The 25,923-nt window shown below is 36.8% G+C and overlaps 1 protein-coding gene across 10 annotated transcripts in view; it reads left to right on the forward strand.

Moving 5' to 3' along the window:
• The window catches only part of LCORL (ligand dependent nuclear receptor corepressor like), an 81,579-nt gene that overhangs the window by 22,324 nt on the left and 33,332 nt on the right, over nucleotides 1–25,923 (forward strand). For all 10 annotated transcript variants that reach the window (XM_065634578.1, XM_065634575.1, XM_065634572.1 and 7 more), the window contains exons 2-5: nucleotides 9,284–9,349; nucleotides 16,285–16,364; nucleotides 16,632–16,761; nucleotides 24,256–24,510. In XM_065634578.1, the coding sequence (XP_065490650.1) occupies nucleotides 9,284–9,349; nucleotides 16,285–16,364; nucleotides 16,632–16,761; nucleotides 24,256–24,510 (531 nt within the window). The remainder of the gene's footprint in view (nucleotides 1–9,283; nucleotides 9,350–16,284; nucleotides 16,365–16,631; nucleotides 16,762–24,255; nucleotides 24,511–25,923) is intronic.

Here is a 25,923-nt window from a genome sequence, read left to right on the forward strand (position 1 = left end):
CCCTGTCTCTGCTCGGCGGCAGCAGCAAGAGTGTCCTCAACTACATTATTTCTTTGAGTCAAGATTTGCATTAGAGAAGGACAAGTATCTTTTTTAGCTATGGTTCAGAATTTGTATTGGAGTCTAAATAGAGGATTTCCTCCCTTTCACATTGGAATCTCTGGTATGTTGGTTCCTGTTTGCTCAGGGATCTGAATCAATATGGTAAAGAAAATGAGCCTATTCTGCTAAATGTTTAAAACTTTCTATCATAATAATACTTTTTAGTGCTATAAATGAAAAGTTGATTTAAACTAGACAAGGTATTCAACATCCCTATGTGAAATCTGTCCTAAAAGAGTTTCTTTGCAAGAAAAAATGGGCTTCTTTTTACCTGAGAATCTGGCCAGCGTTTTATTAAATAATGAATTTTACCAAATAGATATTCTGTAGTGACATTGCAAACAGGAAAAAGGTAACATTTGGATCAAGACTTAGTAATTTGTGCTTCTGGTGTCTTGCTATATATCTTGAGTGCTCTGCCCAGCAAGATAGTGATTTTTTTTTTTTTTTCCTAACCATTTATATAAATGGCCAAAAGGTGATTGAGTGTTTGCCTGCTTGCTTGTGTGTTTTGTTTGGAGTTTGTTTGTTTGTTCGACTTTGTTGTGTGTTGTTTTTGTTTGGTTGTTTTTTTTAAACTCAATGCTTCAGTGGTTTCATAACCTTGTCTTTCCAAATCATTGTTATAGTAGATTTAAAATATAAATAAAAAATAATCTTAAAAAAAAAAAACACACCACAAAGGAAAAAACCCCTGTGACTTTGAGAATTATGTCAATATATAAACAAGACTAAGATTAGTAATCCATCTGTGGCGAGGGGCAGAGGCTGCTGACCTGTGGGAAAGGCGGAATAAACAGGTGGACATTGTGAACACCTAACTGAAGTTACTTTGTTAAATACTCTACTCTTATAAAACATGAAAATAACTCTCTTCTCTACAGAATATTATCCTTTAGCAAGTTGTAAGGGAGTTGCTGCTTGGTGGTATAAGAGTAACTAGATATAATAAAAAAATTGAGATTACTATGAAATTATTTTCAAAATTTTGAATTAGTAGTACAGAAAACGCGTGAAATGTTTTCTAAATCAATTGAGAGTAGTCTGACATATCAAAGGAATTTGGTGATGGCTGAGTAATAAACACATGTATTAGGGGACTTGAGTTTCTCATGTAATTTTTTTTTTTTCTTTTTTTTTTTCTTTTCTTCCCCTGCCACTTAGAAGGAGGAGACCATTTCTTTATTTGGAGACAAAAATTGCAAAATTTACAAGCAGATAACAATTTTTTCAGGGGAACTGGTGACCTGTAGTGTCAAATGTGGTGGAACACAGAGTGCAAGCAGCACCTGTAAAATAAGGGCTTATATTATACTTCAGAAGGCTGCCAGTTTAAATGATTATAAACTAAAAAAATGAATGAACGTGAGCCCCAAGTCCCTTTCTTATGAAAGGGATAACTCTCTAAGAAAGGCAGATGACTTCTTTGCCTTTTTGAGTAAGCCACAACAAAATACTGCCTCCGACTCTTGCACTTGTGTTTTAAAATGAATACTGGAGCACTGTTGAGACAGAATTTGAAATGAAATGAAAGTTGTGGTTTTTTTTTTTTCTTTCAGAGAAACTGAGAGACTTGGTACTTGTGTCTGCTTGGGTTACTTGTTTATAAAACAACAACAACAAAGTGGTTCTTATGCTCGATGAATGTAATGAAGCTGAATTCTGTGTGTGGTACAATTGTTTAAATCCAAGACAGGTCACTCAGAAACGCAAACCACAAAACTTCTTTCAGATATACTCCTGTACTGAGCCAAGCTAAATAATGCAGTTGTGAAACTGTATGGAATGGGGAGAAATAGAACTGAAGTTTGTCACTTGTATATAGTACTTTTTATTTATTGCTAATAGTTTTCAGAAGGGATCACTTTCTAGTCAGGTCAAAGAGGGCAAAGTGTCAAGGGGGAAAAAAAAAAAGTTGTCATTGCTCTGATGTGGAAAAACCAAGCTTTTAGCTGCTTATATACTTATCCATACGAAGGGAAACTTGTACTTCTTGTGGTAATATTGGTGAGTTTTAGCTCAGAACTGTGTGTTCGTGTGTTGCATCTTGCCATGAAGTTACTACTACTTAAATAAAAGTATATGGGCCAAAGGAAGCTTGTAGATAAGGCGGTTAGTCTGTTGATTAGGGCAATACGCTGGGGTGTGCAGGATCTGTCTTGTGGTCCTTACATGTCCATAATTTCTTTCCAATGTGATTTTTGGTTTTTGAGACCCCCTCACACAATTTAGAGTCTTCATAGATTAAGAAATACCACCTCATGATATGCGTTGTATGACTTCACAGTGGGAACAGAATTTATATGAAAACTAGATAACAGTGTTCCTGTGGTCATAGGAAAATGCAGAAGCAAGAATTGAACTCTTAGTTGTAATCAAATCTCTTTAAAAACAAGGTAAAGTAATACTAACTTACCATTACCGAACACCAGAAAAATAAAAGAAGTAAGTATCATTTTAATGCTGTGCCTGGTGGTACTGCGCCCAATCTCATTAAATGTAATCCTATTCTTTGGACTTTCCTAATTACATTTTAAAGACCATTTGTTAAATTTTACAATCCTCTAAGAATTGGAATCAGCAATTCTGAACCTGCTTTCACATTAGTTTTGATTTTAAAAGCAGCATTAATGGGCTGAACTCCACACTGCTTAGAATATGCTTTTTTTTTCTACCATAACTTTTAATTCCATTTACTCTGCTTAGATTATTGAATAAACTCAAAAAATGAGGAGGAGACATGAATCTTCCTTGCTGATGCATGTTACTTGACAGCATCTTTTTCTGAAACAGGGGGAGGGGTGAGGCCTGATTTTACTTAAGAAGCTAAATAACAAGTGATTTGGACTTCAGTAAAACAACTTGAACTACCATAATTTAGCTGTGAATCTTGGTATAGTAAGCCACAAAGTGGAGGGTGATGGAGGTTCCTGTGATAAGTCAGTTTTTAGGGTTGCAGAAGTTGTGAAGATCGCGACATATGGTTCTGTTAACTTTGTTAGGTGGGTTAACAAAGGTGTGTCATACAGAGCCTCAAGATTCCTCTTTTTTTCTTCCAGTGCATTCGGAGGCTGTAGCATTTTAAGCTCTAAAAGTCTTGCTTCATTATAGTAAAAAGTACACATGCATGCCTTGTCCTTCAAAGCAGTGTGCAGCAGTCTGACCTTATGCCTAACTGAGGATATGCTGGGGAAGAAGGGGAAAAGCAGAACTTAATTTGCATGTACCTGGGATTTCCAAATTCCTTAACATGTAGTTAGAGAAAACAGTGTGATCTCTTCTAATGGGTAGCCTTTCAGCATTAAGATGAAAAATGGAGCAGTAGATATTAATGAGATGAGCAGCATTGTTAAAGCATCTCCCTCTTCCATTTAAATTTTGCCTATGTAAGCAACATGCATCTACCATTTCTGGTATGTATCCAGAGATACGAATGAAACAGTCTTTATGTCTTGGAAAAATATCAAACAAAAAAGTGAATTTATTTAGAAATATTTCCACTGAAAGCTTTTTACCAGTTCATCTGCTTGTGCCTTCCTAAACTGGAAGAAGCTAAAGCAGACTGGGGGGAGAGTAGCAAGTATAAGTGAAGGGTTTTCTAGGTGGCTTATTATGAGGTCATTGGTGAGAAGAGAATTTAAATTATAGGGTTTTCCTTCACTCGTGTGTGGTTGTGTGGTGTTTTTTTAAGCTGGTGGCTACAGCATCACAGCTAGCTAGTTACATGGATTCCCAGTTAATCCTGGTACAAGTACCTCAATATGCCCCTGCATCAGTTATAATTTTTATAGTTTGCCTAAATCTTGTGAGGCCCTTCCTTGACATTTAGTATTATTGTGTTCTATCACTGAGTAAAAGAGCAAAGAAGTAAAATATTTCAAATACAGTGACTTTAACAAAAAAGAAAAAAAAAGCCTTGTAGCTAAAGCCCTAGAATTGGATTACTTCTGAAATAAAAGCATGTAAATAGGGAGAAGAGGGAATACTACTTCTGAAGGAATGAAGAGTCAAGAATGAATGAAAATATATCTGCTTTTATGAAATGGACTTTGTTTTGAAAAGGAGATAAAAATACTGGAATTAATATGGCCATAAGCAAGACTAAGAGAATCAAGAAAGTAGTGTGATGTAGAGTGTACCAAACCTATCAGAAACATTTTAATATAACCTACACATATACTAATTTTCTCTTTCCCAACTGTATAGTACTTACCTCTGCTATCTTCAGACTTGCCAAGTGGTGCATCTGAAAGCAGTACTTAAATGTCAGTGTCCATTTATTACACAATATTTATTGTTTTTTACCTGTTTTCCTAACCCATAATCTCAGTCATTGAAACAAATTTGTTGAAAACACACTTGCAGTCTCAGTTGTTATCACCTAGAGGACGTGGAGAGGGAAGGAGGAGAGGGGCAGTTTGAGAAAGTACTGAACTGGGATCAACTGTGAGTCTGAAATAACTGTTTCCTCGCAGAAACATTAGAGATACATTCACTATTGCTTTTCTAGAAGCTGTATAACTAATTCTGTTTGACCTCAATTTAGGCCAACCTTGTATTAAAAAAATCAAAGTCTGCACCTTTATGACTCTTGTAGACCCAGTGCAACATAGAATCAACTCTATAGAGAGCTTCCACAGCTACAGGTACAGCTTAGCTGTTTTCTAGTTTCTGAATGGAGCAGGCAGTCATAGTATTAGATTGGTGAAAAGTAATTGCAGTTTTGGACTGTGAATTTTAAATCATTGTAACTAGGCTCAAACACATCTCATTAATCACAATAGAAACCATTACAATCAACACATTTTTGCCAATAAGTTTGTTTATTCTTGTAGTGTAAAAATCTGTGCTTTGGGATTCAATGAACTCTTGGAAAGCATTTTCTGCATCCCACTGGTTGTGGAAGCATTTTCCCTGCAAAAAGTTGTCAAGATGCTTGAAGAAGTGGTAGTCAGTTGGGAAGAAGTCAGGTGAATACAGCAGATGAGGCAAAACTTCATAACCAAATTGGTTCAACTTTTGAAGTGTTGGTTATGTGATGTGTGGTCGGGTGTTGTTGTGGAGAATTGGGCCCTTTCTGTTGACCAATGCCAGCTGCAGGCATTGCAGTTTTTGGTGCATCTTATCAATTTGCTGAGCATACTTCTCAGATGTAATGGTTTCACTGGGATTCAGAAAGCTGTAGTGGCTCAGACCAGCAGCAGACCACCAAACAGCGACCATGACCTTTTTTTGGTGCAAGTTTGGCTTTGGGAAGTGCTTTGGAGGTTCTTCTTGGTCTAACCACTGAGCTGGTTGTTGCATAAAATCCACTTTTCATCACACATCACAATCTGATCGAGAAATGGTTCGTCGTTGTTGCACACAATAAGAGAAGACGACACTTCCAAACAACAATTTCTTTGATTTTGGATCAGCTCATGAGGCACCCACTTATTGAGCTTTTTCACCTTTCCAATTCGCTTCAAATGCTGACCTACTGTAGAATGGTCAATGCTGAGGTCTTTGACAACTTCTCGTGTAGTAAGAGGATCAGCTTTGATATTTGCTCTCACTTGGTCATTGTCACCTTCCAATGGCTGGCCACTAAGCTCCTCATCTTCAAGGCTCTCGTCTCCTTTGCGAAACTTCTTGAACCACCACTGCACTGTACGTTCGTTAGCAGTTCCTGGGCCAAATGTATTGTTGATGTTGCGAGTTATCTTTGCTGGTTTATGACCCATTTTGAACTCGAATAAGAAAATAGCTCAAATCTGCTTTTTGTCTAACATCGTTTCCATAGTCTAAAATAAATAAACAGCAAGTAATAAGTCAGTAGCAAAAAACAAAAAACCAAACAAACAAGCAAAAAAACCCCAAAAAACCACCACACCACAAAGCAAGAAAAGCCCATTAAAATTATGTATAACATAACCACATTTATTTAAGAATGCGTTCCAGTATCAAACAGCAAATTTGAACAATGCAAAAACTGCAATTCCTTTTGCTCCGGCATAATACGTAGCCACACTACTGCTAAGGAGTATGAAAAAGTCTGTATTTGGTCATGCAGTGAGGAGGACTCCTAGTGTGTTCCTTGAGTACTTCTGCAAGTCTGTGTAAGGTGCACAACCTGGGAAGCTTCCATGGACTGTATCCATTAATATTGTTTTATTCATAATAAAGAATTTTACAGCCCATACTGTTCGTACTTGGCAACATACACTTTCTAATGTAGACAGACTTTTAAGATGTGACAGATGCTAAGTAGTTACAGTGATAAAACATTTTAGCTTAAATCATTAAGTTCTATGGACACTTGAAGTGTATTTTCTCTGTAAGAAGACAAGACAAAATTCTGTAAAATAATTTAGAGCAGATTTTATTATTATTATTGGTGAATTGCAAGACGTATAAGCAAATTGTATTTCTGACTGGTATCTGTAGGCTCTTCAGATTCTGAAGAGTTCCAGAACTACCACCAGCATTTGCTTACACACACTGTCTGATACAAAAAACCAAAGGTTTATTGCAATGCCTGGGTTCAGGTGATTACATTTTGTGAAGCAGTGCCAGCACATATTCATCAGTAGCTGTACAAGAAGTGAAAATGTATATTCTTGTTTAGGCTAAGTTAAAATGCTGCCAATCCTGCTGAAAAGCAGCAGCAGAGCTTTGTAGAAAACTGCACAAAATGCAAGTAGTCCACATCTGTTCTGGGAAAACTTTAGAATAAGGGCTGGAAAAATATTCTGTGTTGTTAGATTGTACAAGTAAACTTTCTTTTAGAAAAAAGAGATCCAGTATCCAAAGGTGAGGAAGCAAATGATTACATTGAGTAAGTCTAAATTGTGGCTCAATGGGCAGGTTCTGGGAGCACTTGTAAGACAAGCATCACCTTGGGTGGGTGTGATGGAACCAAGTTTGGTGGCCTAGCAGAGGAGTGGGGTGGTGTGTCCTTTGTTCATGAAAAAAAGCCCACAGTGTGCTAATTGCCATCTTTAGTAAAAGCTGTATGGAGGTCTGTTTGGAAATGGCATTCTTCCTTAACAAAATGCTGGTTCACTGAGCTGAGTCTTCTGTGCTTGTGTTTTTGCAGAGGCAGGAGCAGGCAGTGGGGCAAGCAGATGTGGATAAGTATAAAAGTAAAGACAGAAACAAGTAACACCCTCCACACCTTGGGGTGGGGAGCAGGTGGGTGTCCAGAAAACAAGGAGATTTTTGGTGCTGACTAGAAAAGTAAACAAGCTTGCTGTTGTTTGATTTAGAAAGTGCTGGGAGTTAGTGGTTGTTCTTTTGGAATAAGTACAGCTGTTTGCGAGAGATACTTGACTCCATTCATATTTTTACCCAGTGACGATAACTTGCAACAACCCAAGTATTGGCTAGCTGTTGAGCTAAAGTGGCTTGCAGTTTATAGCACTGGTGATCATAATAATACACTAGTGTGTTTTGTATTTCCAGACTGTTGTGTTTGGGGAATTGCAATCTTAACTTCAGACTTATTCATCTCTCTTGCTTTTTTTTAATTGACCATAACCCTTTGAAGTCAGATGAACTGGGAATTTGTGCAATGTTAATATGATGTGAATTTATATTACATTGAATCTAAGAGTCAGTGGATAATACTTGAAGGTAATTTTTAGTGTATGCTTGTGCCTTGGATTTTTGCTGTCTAGTTTTTGTAGATTGCGTTTGAAAAGTGTATACATATGTACTTGAGAGGACAGTGATCTTGTCACTTTATTCTTGTGTGGGACTGCTTACTACAAAGAGAAGTGGAAAATTAAAATAGAAATGTATTTATAGCTCAAATAATATAGTTATAGCAAGTATAATTATAATCAACTGAATTTATTAATAAATACATATTAAAATTATAATACAAAATTGAAAGGTAAATTTTAACAAAATAGCTGTTCAGCTTGACAGGTCACATGTGTTAAGATAGATTAAAATCCTAACATAGACAAAAGAAGTTATTGTTTAATATGCTATTTAAGATATGGTACATATTTATTCTTCCTTATACTAGTGTATGTACAATTTAAACCCAAAAGTAAATGTCAGTTTTGATGAGAGAGCAGTATGTTGTGCTGCCTTAGAGGGCATCACAGCTGATGGGCAGATTTTATGATTCTAAATGTTCTTTGGTAGGTAGGTGTTTCCTGAAGATATTGGTATCCTTTATGTTGTATGATGATAAAATAGTCTTGCAAAGTACTGCAAAATAGCTACATTTAAATGTAGACCAGTCTTGAGTGTGAGGAATGAGAACCTTCAAATGCTGCTTTGAATTATCTTCTTAGTTGAAACTAAGCTTATTACTTGGAAGCAGAAAAGAGGGGACACTTGTGAACTGTTTCTATATTGAACAAAATTTATGTTGATGATGTAAATTCTCACTGTATTTTATCAGTTACCATCCATCTTCTGTTTGGGTTGGGGGAATCGGGGTGGGGGGTGAGGTTGGTTGTTTTTCTTGGGTGTTGTGTGTTGTGGTGTTGTGTGTGTGGGTTTTTTTTTTTTTTTTTTTTTTGTCGTTTCATTTGCTCTGTCTCTTTGCCCTTGTTATAGTACGTAGTTTTACCAAAAACCTAAACAGAGTAGCTGGTAAATCTGGAAAATTATCTGATTTATCTAATCCTCAATTTTAAAGAGTTTTTATACAGATACATAGGACTAGAGAGGACCGTTGCAATATCAGAAGCAAAACAAAGTTTCTTTTTTATGTTTGTAGAAATAGTAGCCTACTGATTTATATAATTTCAGGTGTTCACAAATGAGGTATTTCTGATTTTGAAGGTTTCCTCCTTTTTTTTTTTTTTAAATTTCTTTCTTTTTCCACCTCCATACATGTTTCTAATTCTCAGTGTGACAGAGAGACTTCTTCATTTGTGTAGAGCTATGAGGTTAATCCTCCCACCTTTAAGATTCTGTGGTAGTTATTTTAAGTCTAATGAGGTTGTAGGGGCATGGCTTAATAGGCTGATTGTGTGCAGATGGCAGTTGCCTTGTCTTATTTTTATCTTCTAATTCTGTTGAATAGTAATGTAGTGGAAGGAGTAAATATTTGTGTGATAAATGTAACAATTTTTGGAATTGCTCTCAGAATTTGAGAATGTTGTTGCTGGTGTTCTCAAACTTGCTTTCCTTTAAGAAACTTCTGATTTACTGTTTTAAATGTTTCTTTTGTCTCCAGGTTTTGAAAGTATTTTAGAAGGGCTTTATGGACCAAGGCTACGAAGAGACCTCAGTTTATTTGAAGGTAAATGAGCTGGCTTTTAGTGCGATTACCTTAATTTATTATTTTTCCTTTAGTTAAAGGCAGTTTAAAGTATATATTGAATTCTAAAAATGAAGTCTTCATCTGTTTTTCTTTCTAATGTTTATTTCATCATATTCCTGTCAATACTGTTTATAAGCAAAATTTTAGGTCAAATGGTACCTAGGTTTTGTTCCTATGTGGGGAAATTTTGGATTAGCTAAGTTTTCCTGAGAAGCTCTCACGAGAAAGTTTTGCTTTTCTGGAATACTGCACCTCCTGCTTCATTTTTTTGGACCACTTTTAGAAAGGGAAGACAAGCTGCATATTGACATTAATTGGGAAAAGGAAGGTGATGAATGCTACCTACATTTTCTTGTAGTGGTCAAAAAAATTTAAGCTTTATATTTACATCATTAAACATAGTGCTTCTTAAAAAATATTTTTATATATATACACACACACTTAGATATACTTTTTAGATATATTTTTTCCATTATCTTTGTAAGACTTAACTGTTTTCCAAATGGGTTTGGTTTTGCCGGAACAGCTGTCAATAGCATCTGAGTCTTTAGTTAAATATGAAATGATTTATCTGTCATCAACAAAAGCAGAGGAGACATATCCAGCACAAAATTGCTTTGAAGCATTGAATGGAGTGTTCTGTCAAGTTCATTTTCATGGCTGTAAAAATATGTTCTTTCTGTTATCAAACCTTCAAAATGTTCCATCTCTTTACAATTTATTATTTGATAGTGTAATTTGTAAAACATGTAACTTCTATAGTGCTAGTACATGAGGCAGAGTGGCATATACTGTGTTTGCTTAGAATAGGTTTGGAGTAATTGCTTTAACTTGGTTTTGTCCTCTTCATATTGTGCAAGTTCTTTGACCTATACCAAATGCATACCATAATATCGATATACATAAGGAAAATGGGGAGGACTTGAAATACCACTTTTCTGATGTTTTAAGAATTTTTTTTTTGCCCCCTGTAAAGCTAAGCATGACACTAGTGAGACTTAAAAACATTTAAGAAATGTGTAAATTTGGGTTAAACCTTGTTTTCGTGAGTAGTACTCCCATCTGCTGTGATAAACAAGCACTTTACTCCTTTTAAAGGGAACAGGGCATCGTTGTAATAGTGTACAGTATTTTATTTTTCTAGTTGTAATTCCAGTGGGTCACTATGTATTGTGCTTTACACTGATTAGTGATTAAAGCTGCTATTCTTTTGCATCGAAGGGTTTACATTTTGAAAGAAATTTCAGGACACTTTTTGCTTTTGTGTAAGAAAGCAGAAAGTACTGAGCTAATGAATGTGTTACAGTTAAAGGAGCCTGATAGTACACAATAAGGTGTTATATTGCTCCTTTAGAGCTCCTGCATGTATATGTTTGAATTATCTTCTGGGAAAAGTCTTAGCTTATTTGCTTCATGCTGTTGAAGATTTCTTGTAACCTGTTGACTGTTTCCATTGCTTGCAGATGACCTTTGATATTTGGTGCCTTGATGACTCTGTTCTGCAAATTAAATTAATTTTTATCTAAAATGTAAAGTTTTAAAACTATTTTTTTTTCAATTTGCCAGAATATCTGTCAGTAATGTGACAGAATTTTTCAACAGTTAAAACCTGTTTCCATGTTTGACACATGTGTAAAATTGATTTTTCTTCTGGACCAACTGCAGAAGAGATGGAGTGTTAGGTTGGGATGCCCACCTTGCCTTACTATTTTTGGTTCATTTTTATAGATACAGTATCTGTAACTTCAGTAGTCCCATTTTAAATGGCCAATACAAACACAGTAGAGGTTGACCTGATGCAGGGCTGTCAAACTGATTTTTCACTGGGGGCCACATCAGCCTCACGGTTGCCTTCAAAGGGCCAAATGTAATTTTAGGACTGTATAAATACAACTACTCCTAGGAGGCCCCTGGTAAAAATGAGTTTAACACCGCTGCCTTATAGGATTCAAGGCTGCTTCTAATCTGAGGTTTGAATTGCATTGTAAAGATTAACACAGCATCTTGAGTAAAATTTGTTATAAATCTTTCCACTGTCAAAATTTAAGTGCCACTTCTCACTTTACAGATAATGAAACTAAGATATAGGGTAAATAATTTGCCTTACTTAAGAAAATACATGGTTGGTAGAATCAGAACCTAAGGTTTTTGGCTCTTGGCAACATGCCTAAGTCACTGCATCTGGTAAGGGGTCCATTTTTCTCACTATAACCACTGAACCAGAACTGTCAATATGCAGAATTGTGCCTCATTAGCAAGAGTGTATGTTTCTTTGAACAACCCTTGAGAAATTACATGGTTTTCTTATCCAGAAATGCATGAGAATCGGCTGAAATATGTGCCTCGTAGCTACAACAGCATTTTTTCTCTTACATTGTTGAGTTTGTGTATTGTTTGTAACATTAAAAAAAAATAATTGCATAAAACGTAACTCGAGTGTGTTGATAATTTCCTCCTTACTTCTGTCTTGAAATAGTATTTAATGTATAGATCATTGTATTGTATTCTCTCAAAGTTACTGGAGAGAATAATAAATTGTAATGACAAATTTAAATGGTAAAATGTACACTTCAGTTTTACTAGCTTTTATTTTTCAAGAAAATATGTTGTAAATTTCAGAAATTATCTTGCTGAGAAGCCAAACTAATTAAGCTGAAAAAGCCACCCATAACACCAGATAGTTACCTGAAGATGGCAAGATTTTTTTTTGTTATCTTGAAATTCTTATATGATATATATATATGTAGGACTTGCCTTGGGCTTTCTTAAATGGTTCTTATCACCTCTGTTACTCGTCACCAGTTGTTCTTTGGTGTTTTGTTGTTGTTGTTTTTTTTTTTCCTGGCTGCTTTGATAGTGCAGCTTCTCGTTGTAAAGGTGTCAAGTTCTATATCTTGGCACCTCACCCGAGTCCCGCTTTAGATGAGCTTGAGGCTTCTGTCATTGAATCCTTAGGGCTTTCTAATCCTTTGTTTATACCCATTTTCAGCTAAGTAGCTTCATATGTAAATTGTTATTCTTTACATTCTACTTACAGATATTTAACTAAACTGTTAGAAGCTTTTCCTCTAATCATCTGGGGGGTGTGTGTGTGTTTTCTTTTTTGGGATTATCTGCTGGGGTTCTGGTCTCTTACAGGCAGAGGAAAAACAGTGTCATTTGTGAGAAAAGCAACTCTCTACCGGGGGAAAAAAAAAGCAGTTCTCTACCAGGAAAAAACCCAACTCTTTATACAGGCTGAAAGGTTTATTTGAGGGTGTGTTTTATTTTTCCTTAGGTTGCTTCACGCCATTACTTTATATATGAATATTAGAAGCACGCAAATCTCTGTTATCATTCAAGTTTTTATAAAATTAAAAAGATGAAGGAATGTGATAAACACTTCAGATATTCTAATGTACTTATTAGGAAGCAGTAGCGCAATATAAAAAGGAAGGGGATGATTTCCTAATTGAGACAAGCAGCTGGAAAATTTACTGGGACATTATTGTAATAATGCAGAAAATACTGGAAAGTAAGAGTGTAACTTTTTAAGCTATCTCATATTTAGATTTACTAAGCAATTATGTCACATTTTAAGAGGTAAACGTGGAATCTGTTCAGTACTACAGATGTCTGTATTAATTTACTTAATTCAGCATGATTCCTTGGAAAAAATGATTTGGGAGAAGAGATTTGAAGAGCTTAAGAAATTAAAAAAGGTGGTAGTTTTTGTCAAAGTTTGCCATCTTATTCTTCAAAAATTGAAATGGGTTTAACAGCTTTGTGCTAAATGACTTCGGCTTCAAGTAATAACGTGTGCTATGCTTAGTATTAGAATGTTCCTTGCACAGTCTTAATTTTTTTTCCTCACAGGCTGGCCAGTGTTATAGGTTATCAGCAGATCTTTCATCAGCTGACCCCAAGCAGGATAAAATGGGGAGGGGAGATGATCATGATCCTAAACTGAATGCAGCTAAAGGAAAGTCTCTTCTGCTTAAAAGTGCCATCTGTACCTCTGGTCTTTCTGAGAGTATGGTTGTCTATCTGTAGTTAAAAACTAATACTCGTCTCAGTGTGTTTCCTGTGGTGGTGACCTGAGACTGGATGTATGGCATTTGATATAGCTGGTACATATCTGCTACGTGATAGCAGTTTTCCTTAGCTCACTGGCATGATAAATGCATTATGTTGTGTATGGTTTATACTTCTTTGGCTGATGTTACTCAAGGTCTGCTTTTTTGGCAGCACACAAGCATTGCTCTCTAGTTATACTTTTAACAGTGGAACGTCAGGATTCCAAGGCAGAAGAATATATCTGAAAATATAAAACCTGTCTTGGAGTAATGCAGAGAATCACAACATTAGAAGTATGTTTATTATGATTACAAGGATAACTACGAAAACATGATCTCGTTGTGAAAGAATAGTGTGGGAGGTTTTCATCTGTGGACATATTAAAGGAATAGTTCTAACAGGCTGGGACAGCTAGATTAATTCGGTGAAAATAACTCATGATCTTTTGTTACTGTCCAGTCAAGAAGAATTCCGTGTCTGTTTTTGAACATCAGCTGTCTAACCTGTCAGAACTGCTGGTTTACATCCCTTGAAACATGTAACACATTGTTTATACAGAATTAGGTTCTAAGTTAGTATTTTAGAGCTGAATAAATTAGGTTTAAATAATAATACAGAGTTACTGGAGTTATTTTTGCACTCAACTGAAGAACCTTGTTTTTCCAGATTCATTTAGTTTCTGATAATAATATATTTACGAAAAAGTAAAAGCCCAGCCATAGCGGGGGCGGGGCAGGGGGGGCGTGGTTCGTGGGCAGTGGGAAATAACCATGCAGACAGCAAGGTCAGGGAAGGAAGAGGAGAGAGGAGGTGCTCCAGGCACTGGAGCAGAAATTTCCTTGCAGCCCATGGAGAGGACCATGGTAAAGCAGGTAGAACCTGCAGCCTGTGGAGAAGAGGACCATGTTGGAACAGATATCCACACTGCAGCCCGTGGAGGACCCCACACTGGAGCAGGTGGAGGTGCCCTTGAAGGAAGCTCCATGGAAAGCCCGTGCTGGAGCATGGCCCCGGCAGGAATTGTGAGCCTGTGGAGCGGTCTCTTCCTGAAGGACTGTGCCCTATGGAAAAGACACACATTAGAGCAGTTTGAAGAAAAGCAGCTGTGGGAAGGACCCACACTGGAGCAGTTCAGGAAGGCCTGCAGCCTGTGGGAAGGACCTCATGCTGGAGCAGGGGAAAAGTGTGAGGAGGAAGGTGTGGCAGAGAGGAACTGTTGTGAACGGAGGACAGCCCCTGTGCCGCATCCTCCTTGTGCTGTCTGGGATGGGGGACGAGGTAGAAGAGTCAGGAATGAAGGAATGAAGTTGAAGCCTGGGAAGCAGGGGTGGTAAGGTGGTTTTAGTTTTGCCTTTCTCGTTATGCAAATCTATTTTTATTGGTAATAAATGAAATTAATTTTTCCCAATTTGAGTCTGGCTTGCCTGTGACAGTACTTGGTAAGTGATCTCCCTGTCTTGTCTTGGCCCACAAGTTTTTCTGTCTTAGTTTTTTTTCCCTGCCCCCGTGGGGGGCAGTGAGAAAGTGGCTGTGTGGGGGTTGACAGCCACCCAAGATCTATCTACTGCTGTGTGTTATTGAAAGCAGATAACCACAAGAACCTCCCTAACAGAACTGTAATTGTAGTTTCGTGGGACAGAGATAAGGGGGAAACATATTTGGTAATTAATAAGGGGAGAGCAGGGAGGTTGTTTATTTTGTAAGCACATGAACTGGAAATGAATGGGATGGAGAGGACCTTGGTGTTGTATTTAATCAGGTTCATATTCACCTGCCAAAATACTGCAGCTGTGGTAAAGACTCATGCACATCTACAGTACTTTAGGAAAAGCACTGTCTGCAGTTTAAGTCAGTCAGGTGTAAATGTAAAAGAAAGGCATCATCTTGATCTTGGTCACCTGTGTTCAGGAGACAGGCCTGTGTTCAAGTGAGAATTGTGCATAAAAGGTGGGGTTCTCTCATGAGAGAAGACCAGGTGGAATAGATTAGCCCAGCAAAAGGAAGTGTAAATGAGGCATAATGAAATTCTCTGTAAATACATCAAGGCGCTAAATGCCCATGAACAATAACTGTTAACAAAAGCAAACTGGTATAACTTGCTGTAAATTTAAACAAGAAATTAGAAGGTTAATTTTAACTATTAGCACAGTTCATTTAGGAAAAAGCTTTAAAGCAATTGGTGGTTCGCTAATAGTGTGTGGTGGAAAACTCTTGACTTTTCAACTGAAGCTTAAAGAAATTTAAATTTAAAGAAAATAGATGGCTTGTCTCCATTCAGCACAACAAGACTGGACTTGATATAGGTGATATGTTTAAGTCCTATATTCCCTCAAGATCAAAGTACATCTTCTGATAAAACATATAGTTATTTTGAAGTTTTATAAATCAAGTGCTATGAGTGAGTATAGGGTTTTGGTTTCCCTTTAGTGATGGTATAAATTCAATTAAAATATTCTAAGTACATCACACGTAGCTCAAATGGCGAGGAGTCCATATCCTAATTCCTAGCTTAGCTTACTACATGTTTGTAACTTCTGTTAAAAGGAATGATGACTGGAATTCAGAGCTTTATTTACAGTATTCGGATACCGCCAGTAACTGTGATAGGTAATCAATTGAAATGTATGAGTTTACCTTTCCTTTTAAGAAAAGTGCTCTATGCTATTTGGAAGTTGGGCTATGTGAGCCAGACAAGATGTTGGAAGTATCTAAGAATTGCATACTACTGACTACATTGTACCAATAAATGCATATTAAATTATGATGGAATTTATTTAAGAGGATGGTAGGATGTGTATTTTGTTCTCAAAATCCATTTTACTTGTTTAAAACATCTAAGTTTTTTTTCTTCTTTTAAGACTGTGAGCCAGAAGAGCTAACTGACTGGTCTATGGATGAGAAATGCTCCTTTTGTAATTTACACAAAGAAACAGTCAGTGTAAGTATGAACATGATATCAAGCATGACTCCCTAACACCAAATTCTTGGTATGAAAGTAAAAATCAGAGAATTGAATTTTGCAAATAAGTTAATACTGCATTTTGACTCCAGATAGTCTGGCTGTGAGGAGGAGTAAGATGCTTTGGCTTTATACTAAATATCTTTTTAGTGGTTCTTTTTCACTTAGTAGCTCAATAATTGAATTGTGTGTTGTACTACCAGTAGACTAACTTCTGAAAGATGTTATAATCTTCATGTCTTCTAGGATCGTGCATCGGTTATTGGTTCTTCACAGTCAACGCCTACAGAGGAACTGTCATCTCAGGGCCAGTCCAACACTGATAAGATTGAATGCCAAGCAGAAAACTATCTAAATGCACTCTTTCGAAAGAAAGGTAATAAAAACATGTATTTTATATTAAGAGATACAACACAAATCTAGAAGAATCGAATGTTTTAGGGTTGATTTTGGTTCTCAAGGAGTTTTTATATATCTACTGAATACTGTTTCTCTTTATTTCTTTGGTTTTCCTTAATCTTTGTTTGCTTGAATCACCAAATGAAATACTACTTGCCCTTGCTGTTAGTCCTCTTGTATTATGTGTTATTTTCTTGAATCCCTGTATATTACATTTTACTGTTTTTGTTTGGTTAGGGCTTTTTTTCCATGTGTTTGTTTGTTTTGCCATTAGCTGCTACTTTGTTTCCATGCCAACCTCAGGTGCCATTCTCTGGAATTTTAACCATTTAAACATTTTCTGTTCCTAAACTTCCAGCAGGAAGACCATTTTAGCTGAAAGAAGGTGTTTTATAGGTTACAAAATGGGATTTGGGATATTCTCCCATGAAAGCTGCTACTTCAAATACATCCAAATCAGAGGTCGAAGCTTCTTGCCAAAATGTATTAATTTAGTAACTCATTAATTCTTTGGATATCCTTGTTCTTTGTCACTCAGCAAGTTATAGAAGTACATGAGTGACTGACAAAGCTTGATTCCTGTAAGTTACTTAGCTAGTCACTGTCAACAGCAGCGAAAATACTCATTTTCTTCCTTAATTTCCTGTGGGAGGAATGTGACTGCAGCTCTACTCAGTAACTTCAACTTTCACAGGTTTTTCTTGGGTTTGGTAGGTGTACTTGAAGGTCAAAATTTTCTTTCCTTCACCTTGTTGTAGCAGGAAGAGATTACTATGCCCTTGAACCTGGGGTGGGTGGACTCTTTTTCTGTATGGAGCATCTGTCTATTCAGCCTGCATTGTGCTTAGGGCTTTAAAGAACGTTGGAGTGCAATAGCATAGAGTCCATGTTCGTTCCTCGGATTTCCTTAAAACCAACTTTTCTATTCGAAACAAGATGTCCAGTGAAGTTGACATCTCATTACTCCTGAAATTCTTATTGTACTTTCTATCGTTGGCCCAGTTGTGTGGCATCTCCCTAGTCAGGTATTTTAATTCCCTCAATTTTCTGCTTTCTCAGATCTTTTCTTGGTCTTGGTGTACAGTGTTTTTAAATATTTGCCTGCTTTATGTTTCTGCTGGAGAATGCTATATGTTGATTCTCCTTCAGAGGAACTTTTGTCATGGGAGGAGTGAAACTTGGCGTGACCTTACCTTGCCAGAGTGACTTTTGTTAAGTTTGTCTCAAAGAGCATTTGACTTTTAGCATCTTCCTTAAGGTTTTTTGATCTGCCAGATCAGTAAAGCTGGGTTAAAAAGGTTTTGCCTATTGAAAACCAAAGCCAAAGTATTTTCCAATTGCTTTTGTGAATAATCCCAGGCATCAGTACAGGCTGGAGGTTGACCTGCTGGAACTCTGCATTGCAGAGAGGGACCTGGGAGTTCTGGTTGACAACAGGTTGACCATGAACCAGCAATGTGCCAAGAAGACCAATGGTATCCTGGGGCGCATTAGAAAAAGCATGACCAGCAGGTGGAGAACGGTTATTCTCCCTGCCTACTCTGCCCTGGTGAGGCCACATCTGGAGTGTTGTGTACAGTTCTGGGCTCCGCAGTTTAAGAAGGACAAGGAAATCCTGGAGGGAGTCCAGCAGATGGCTACAAAGATGATCAGCATCTGGAGCATCTTTCTAAGGAGGAAAGACTGAGAGAGCTGGGTCTGTTCAGCCTGGAGAAGAGAAGGCTGAGAGGGGATCTTATCCATGATTACAAATATCTAACAGGTGGATGTCAAGAGGGTGGGACCAGCATCTTTTCAGTAGTGCCCAACAACAGGTTAAGGGGCGACAGGCACAGACAGAAGCACAGGACATGCCATCTGAATATGAGGAGAAACTTCTTTACTCTGAGGGTAACAGAACGCTGGAACAGGCTGCCCGGAGAGATTGTGGAGTCTCCTGGGGACACTCAAGACCTGCCTGGACACATTCCTGTGCGATCTGCTCTAGGTGAACCTGCTTTAGGAGGTGGCTTGGACTAGATGATCTCCAGAGGCCCATTCCAACCCCAACCATTCTGTGATATGACTGTATATAGAGTAATTAAAATTACTATCCAAGTAGAGGAAGGAAAAACATTGAATGTTGACAAGAACGAATACTAGAGTGAACTTGGCCCTTATTCCTTCTGTTGATCAGTCAAATTGGCTAAACTAATCATGATACTGGGCTCAGAATAAATTGCTGTATTCTGTTTTTAACTTGCTGGTGATCTGACAGTGACGTGGACAAGTTTGTGGGTAGAGCTGAGAGTATTGCTGCGACAGTTTGGCTGTTGAGGTGGGATAGTTCTAGAAGACACGTGACCTTTTTGTGAAAAGGGGAGAGCTGCAGTGAATACAGGAAACACATTGATTAAAAAAAAGCAGCTGTTCTAAGTTCTGCTACTCACACAACAGGTTTATAAGGGGGGTTGTGACTCCTTGCTTATTTCCACTGCCTTTTGGTATTGTATCAGAAGAGAAATTAAGTCACTATTTTGACTTGTTAATGAAAAAATACTGTTTTTCAAGAAATAGAGTACTATTGTGGAACGCTGTTTTGGGAGCTTTTAACTCCTTATCCATTGTCCTGCCACATACACATGTCAGTCTCAACTATCAGTCCTTGAATCAGTCATTCCTTTTTGCATTGCAGTCTAATGATCACACATAGTGTTAATGTACAGAATAGTTAAGAATATGGATTTGAATAGTTACAAGGTTGCGCATTGCCTAAACTGTGGAAGCCTTAATTCTAAATCTGAGCTGTGAATTAAAATAAATCATTGCAATTAGTCTTAATTACACATCATCTTTATTACTGATTTCTCTTGCATGCTGACTGTAATCTTGACAATCACAAGCAGAAAATATCAGATTTTATCATACAAATGTGTTGTTTAGACTTCTCTTACCGCAATAGTATCAGGTCTGCAGTGATCTGAGAGAAACTAGGGAAACATCAGAGCTACCTTTTACGCCAAATCCTTAGAGACTGTTCTGCTGGGTTTGAAGCAGTATGTAAGTACGTGATCGGTGGAATAAGTACAGCTGCCTTGTGTTGTAAATCAGCTGTATGAAAAACAGAAGTTTCAACAGATGTAGGCGTATAGATTTAAAACTTTCTAAGTAGCTATAATCATGACTCTCAATAAAATGACTTAGAATAAAAACTTTTTAGATCATACATAGTATATCTGGTGCCATCTGCTGATAATAATTAATAAATATTTGCTAGTGATACTAAGCTCAGAGACCTGATGCTTTTCTTACCCCCAAATACATTAAATTGCATTTAAAAATATTATATGACCAATTACAAATTTCCCATACGTAGTGAAACTTTACCACTCTGAACTTAATATTACAGGTCTCTACATGTTTTCATTGCATACTTGCACAATAATACAGACTTACAGCCATTGAATGTAAGTAATTAGACTTCATATAATACACTTCAAGGGTGTGTATCCTATTCTGATCACTCCGGATATTGATAAAACATTATGTAAAAGTAGATTTTCTTTCAAAAATCTGTAGTGTGTCAAAAGAAAGTCGCATATGAAACTGTATCACTTTTTCTTCTTTCCTTTGAATATCTAACATGTCTCTCATTTCTCTTCTATATTGTTTAGAGAGCTGTGGGAAATTATTTCTAAGTTCAAAATACTCTAAATTACTACTTCTTCGTAATACAAGTTATGCGTCCGCAGCTTCATTTGCCGTTATGAAGCAAAGCAGTATTAATAGGAATGGATCAAGAGCAACTTTCCAGTACTGAGAAGATGGGGTCAGACTCTTTATAGTGGTGCATAGCAGGGCAATGCAAGATGACAGACACATCAAAATGAGAGATTCTCTTTTATGTAAGGAAAAATGAGGACAGGCGAGCAGTGGAACAGGCTACCTGGAGAGGTGGTGTGGTCTCTATCCATGGAAGCATTCAGCACTTAACTGGATAAAACCCAGAGCAACCTGATTAGATCGCATAGTTGACCCTGCTTTGAGAAGACACTTTTACTAGAGACCTTCCAAGGTCCTTCCAGTATGAATTACAATTTAATGACTTACACAGTAGAACAGTTAGTACTGAAGATGTGATAGTGACACTATTTGCGTTTGCAGCTGTTAGGGTTAGACTAACTGTGGTCTAGCCCTGTAGACTGAACATGCATTAGCAACAACAGCACTGCAGGTAAACCCCTGGAGCACATCTTCCAGATTATATTATCTGAGATACCTTCCCCTCCCCCCCCCCCCCGGCCCAGTATTACTTTTTAGAGTAAATTAGTGTAAAATCTGTAAGCTGCCAGTAGCTGTAGCAGTTGAATATATGATAAATTTTGCTGCATTTATTCTTCCATAGGGAGTATTTGGAAGTTACTAGAAAAAAAAATAATACTAAAGAAAATATTACAAGAGTAAAATAATAAATCCTTTGTTATTCCACCTAGGTCAAAAGATGACTTTGGTCCTAATGGAATAGCGGGCTTTTCCTGCGAGTGTCTCAAAGCAATTCATGCTTGGTATTACCAGTGTGAAGTGTCTTAAAATGGAATAAAAAGGTGACAGAAACTTGGCAGCTTGGAAGGAGTTTTGTTTTGCAGTTTTATAACAATTGATGCTGGGGATGGTGATTAATAAGCAGAAATGTATTCCAGGTTATTGTGTTTTCCACCTAATGATAGGTGTTCCCTCTGCTCTGTGATCTCTTGGCTTTTTAAGGCACAGATCATACCAGGATGTAAAATAACTCTTAAATAACTCTTTCCCATTTGCAATGATCACAACCTGTTCTCCAAAAATCATCTTGCTAGGACATTTTTCTCGGGTGCATGCAACAGGCTAATTTCTCTATATGAGCAGAATTGTTCCAGACCAGGTATCTGGTAGAGTGTTCAGTGTTAATGATGTTTTGTGTATTTCATTTTGTATGAGTTTCTTAATTACTGGCTGTCAGATTTTTGTTTGCTTGTGTTTGGGCTTGTGTGTTTGGTTTTGGTTTTTGGATTGTTTTTTTTTTTAAGCTAACCTATTGATATTGTCTAGAGCTACGATTCTTCTGTTATGCAGACACGTACTTTTGTTGCTAGATAATTCAGTTTTTCAATTCGACCTCTTAAATTTCCTTGTTCTTTTGCTGATTTTGTATATACATTAGCATTTTTATACCTGTTGCCTTACTGCTTCGATATATTTTGTTGATTTTTTTTTCTTTCCTTCTAAGTGTGTCTCTAAGGTGAAAAAACTTCCAGTTTTACATTTTTTGGATTCATTATTTGGGAATCGGGAAATACCAGCAAACAAAGAATACCTGTGCTTGAGTGTTACATGATGAGGAGAGATCTTTTTCCTTGTGGGTATCTTCCATCATTCAGAATTCCACCTCATCTCTCTCCTCCAGAAACTCCTGTCAATTTTAGAAATTTTGGTAGAGATCTGGTTTGAAGCTGTATTTTCTGACAATCTTTCAACGATAAGCAGACTTGTTTTGTTATGCCTCGCATAACATCTCTTGAAGCCAAGGTGTCTAGCATGTACTTAGTCTTTGAAACTGGTTGAGCTTCACCTTATCTCATAAAGCATTAGTGAAGGGCCAATCAAAAGGTATTGTCGAGAAGCATCTGAACAGTCAGCTGCCCTCTCCTGTGCTTTAGGCAGCAGGTCACACATATGCATGCTTGTAATTCCTTGCAACACTCTGGTGAAAATGAATTCTCAAAATGGAATGTTTTGAATAAACCTGAAACAACAAAAAAGAGATCTTCTAAGTATTCATCCTAAACTTGAGCAGCATTCTTTGATCTGTCTCCGTAGTCACTCTCTTGCTAATAGACCAATGGAGCTTCATTGGCATAAAATGCTTGAGCAAATATGCTGCATGATCCTCCAAACTACCTATAAGGAAATTTACACTTTGTATGCAAACATCTATCCAGTCCAGTCCTTTCAGTTTCTCCACTTCCACGAAAACAAAACTCAGTTTATCATCCGTCTTAGCCGTTTCAGACTAATTTAAGTATCCCAGTAACTGCTATCGTGTCCTTTGGTGTTTCTTTTAGGCAATCAAGGCTGACCTAAAAGCTAATTCTTCTGTATCACATTCACACTTTTAAATCTTTAAATCTCTATACCCTCTTGATGAAATCTGTTCCTTTCATTCCCTATGAACTCAAGGATGGGCAGTGGTTAAAAAGTGTTGAAAAGGATATTTTTGTTTTTCGTCTGCATAGAGTTGAAGGAGAAGGGGTGGGATAGTGCAATGAGTAGTACAACTGCTGCTTTAAGGAACAACAGAGATCTTTGAGTATGGGCAGCTGTGCTTGTCTCGGGAGAGGAAGTATTGCAGTCATCAATGCAGTATTGCATTGAGTAACACACTTACTTTAAGTGAGTTTCTTAATTACGTTGTCATTTATGCTCAGTTACATATCTTCATTTTGTTGGTCTTTCTGGTACTTCTATTTGTATTAAGATTATTTTTTCAGTGATTCAGAACTGTAGCTTGTTAATAAGAGGTTTAACTTCTTTCTAGCTGACAGATAATATGAAAATAAAGTCATAGCCATCTCACGTTTGATTCATTTATTGTTTTTGTGGGGTTTTTTTAAATGAAATGCTTCTATCCATGGGACTGTTACATATACAAACAAAAAATAGGGTATTTACAGTTTAGGACAGGAAATAAAGCTTTTTCTCCCAAATGTTTTCATTGGGAGTACTTTGACAATGTCCTGGCAATCTCTGTAGAATCCTTTAAGATTTTACAATAAAAAATTACAACTTTATTTTAAAATTCAATTGCTTGTATTGCTACAATTTGTATGGGACATTTCAAGTAGCGTCATATCGGTTTTGACATGACAATCCTGAATCTACAATAGGGATTATAATCTGATATGTGGATAAAACAAATCTCATCTTTTTGAAGATCAGCTCCTCAAAAGTCCAACTGTTCTGTTATGAAAAGATTAATCTATAGAACTGCACTTTAAAATTAATTATTTTTGTTATAGTTGTTCTTTGAAAGTAACTTCTTTATGTATTCATTCATAGCTTTATTTAATTTTCACTGGTTTTATTCAAAATTCTTTTATTTTCAAAACTGAAAATGAATGGTCTGCAAATGAAAATTCTACTTATTTACTAAAAATAAGGACAAATTCTGACTCCCATACTTGCAATATTTATCAACCCACATCGTTTGACTAGCATGCTGTGACTGAAGAATAAGGTAAAAATTACTGATGCACACTAAGCATGTTCTTTGAAGTGACCTGCAGTTAAGAATGCTTATAAGAAAAACTTACATCTGAATTAATGTGTTCATTACACATGTACTTATTATACATATTTATTGTGCTTATAGGAAGTACTTAATTAAAGAAAAATAATTAAGTTGGTTTTTTAATACATCTGTTGCCTGTGTTGTTGTTGGTTTTTTTATTCCTAGATCTTCCTCAGAACTGTGATCCTAACATTCCCCTAGTTGCTCAGGAATTAATGAAAAAAATGATCCGTCAGTTTGCGATTGAGTACATCTCAAAAAGTAGCAAAATTCAAGAGAACAGAAATGGTTCATCGTTTGAACCAAGTCTGATATGTAAAAGCATCCAAATGAACCAAACAGAAAACTCCCTTCAGGAAGAACAGGATAGCCCTCTAGACCTCACTGTGAATCGAACTCAAGAACAGAATACTCAGCAAGGTAACCTTCTACATCTGCTTATCTGTTTTGCTGTCATTTATTACCTTATTACATCTTATTCCCTTAAAAAGTGTGTCTATGTCGAGTATCTATGTTTGTCTTTCCAAAGTAGTAATAGATATATAGGAAAAAATCTTCTATGTGATTAAAATAAGGTTGAAGTATAATTGGCATTGGATCAGTTTAACACTTAAAGAAAACTCATACATTTTCCTTTAAACACCAGAAAAATGGTGTAAGAGTGGTAAAAACAAAACACATTGTTTCTAAAAACGTTTTTCATATTGTGTACCAGCAGATAAGTCTTCTCATTTCTGAGTGCCTGTGTTAAATAAGTGACGTCAGAATTTCTCAGGCTTAGAATACTCAGTTTAAGTGAGCTCATCTGTGACTGTCACAGGTTCAAGATTTTGAAGACATGGCTGTTGACAAGCGGCCTGAGAAAAGAGAGAACAATACTGGAATTCCAGGGAGCGAAGGTCCTTCTGTCTGTGTCAGCCTTGAACACTGTGATTCTTTAAATATAGCCTGGAAAGAGAAGATTAATTTGTGAGGAAATGTCCATACTTTATGTCTTAATCATTATAGATCAGTGCAACTTTCTTAATTGAGAGTACAGCTAGAAAAAGAAAAATAAAGTCTGCCTCACTGTCATTTACGAAAAGGAAGTAGTTTCTTTGCCTCGAAGAATATTGCTTTCCAAAACTGATAACATAACCACAAGTGTTTTGGACTTTGAACTTGATTTGGATTAGCAACAACTTTGAGGAAGGGTTGTGACTGTCGTGTGCAACTTGAAAGTAGTGGCGAAAGCAGCTTTTGTCTTTTACAGATACAAGGGTCCATGTTAATCTAATAATATTGCACACCAAAGGGAAAACTTTACCCGTGTGTCATGTACCATACTAAAAAAGTTAAAAGAAGGTAGAACTGCAGAATTAAGGTGTTTTTTGGGTTTTGTTTGTTTGTGGGGGGGTTTTGTGGTTGTTTTTGTTGTTATTGTGTTTGTTTTGGTTTTGTTTGGGGTGTTTTTTTGTTGTTTTTTTGGGGGGGGTTGTGGTTTTTGTGGGTGCTTTTGGTTTTGCGTGTGTGTGTTTTTTGGGGTTTTTGTGGTTTTGGCTTTTTGTGGTTTTGTCTTTTTTGTGGGGTTTTTTGTTTTATTTTTGATGTACGTGAGTCAGGATGAAAGCAGATTTTGTATGTGTGTACTTAACGATGCAGTCTTTAATTAGATGGCACATCCTCTGAGGGGAGGGGGGAAGGAAATTCTGACATGGATTTACCTTGCTAAGCATACCTATTCTAGATTAAATTTTAAGCATACCTTCTCTTTGACAGCAGAAACATTAAGAAATTGTGGAATTCCTGCTTTTCTGTATGGTTAGCAGAAACCAGTTCATGCCTGGGTTTAAC

The sequence above is a fragment of the Caloenas nicobarica genome, chromosome 4 (genome assembly GCF_036013445.1).
Source record: "Caloenas nicobarica isolate bCalNic1 chromosome 4, bCalNic1.hap1, whole genome shotgun sequence".
In the NCBI taxonomy this organism is placed as follows: Eukaryota; Metazoa; Chordata; class Aves; order Columbiformes; family Columbidae; genus Caloenas; species Caloenas nicobarica.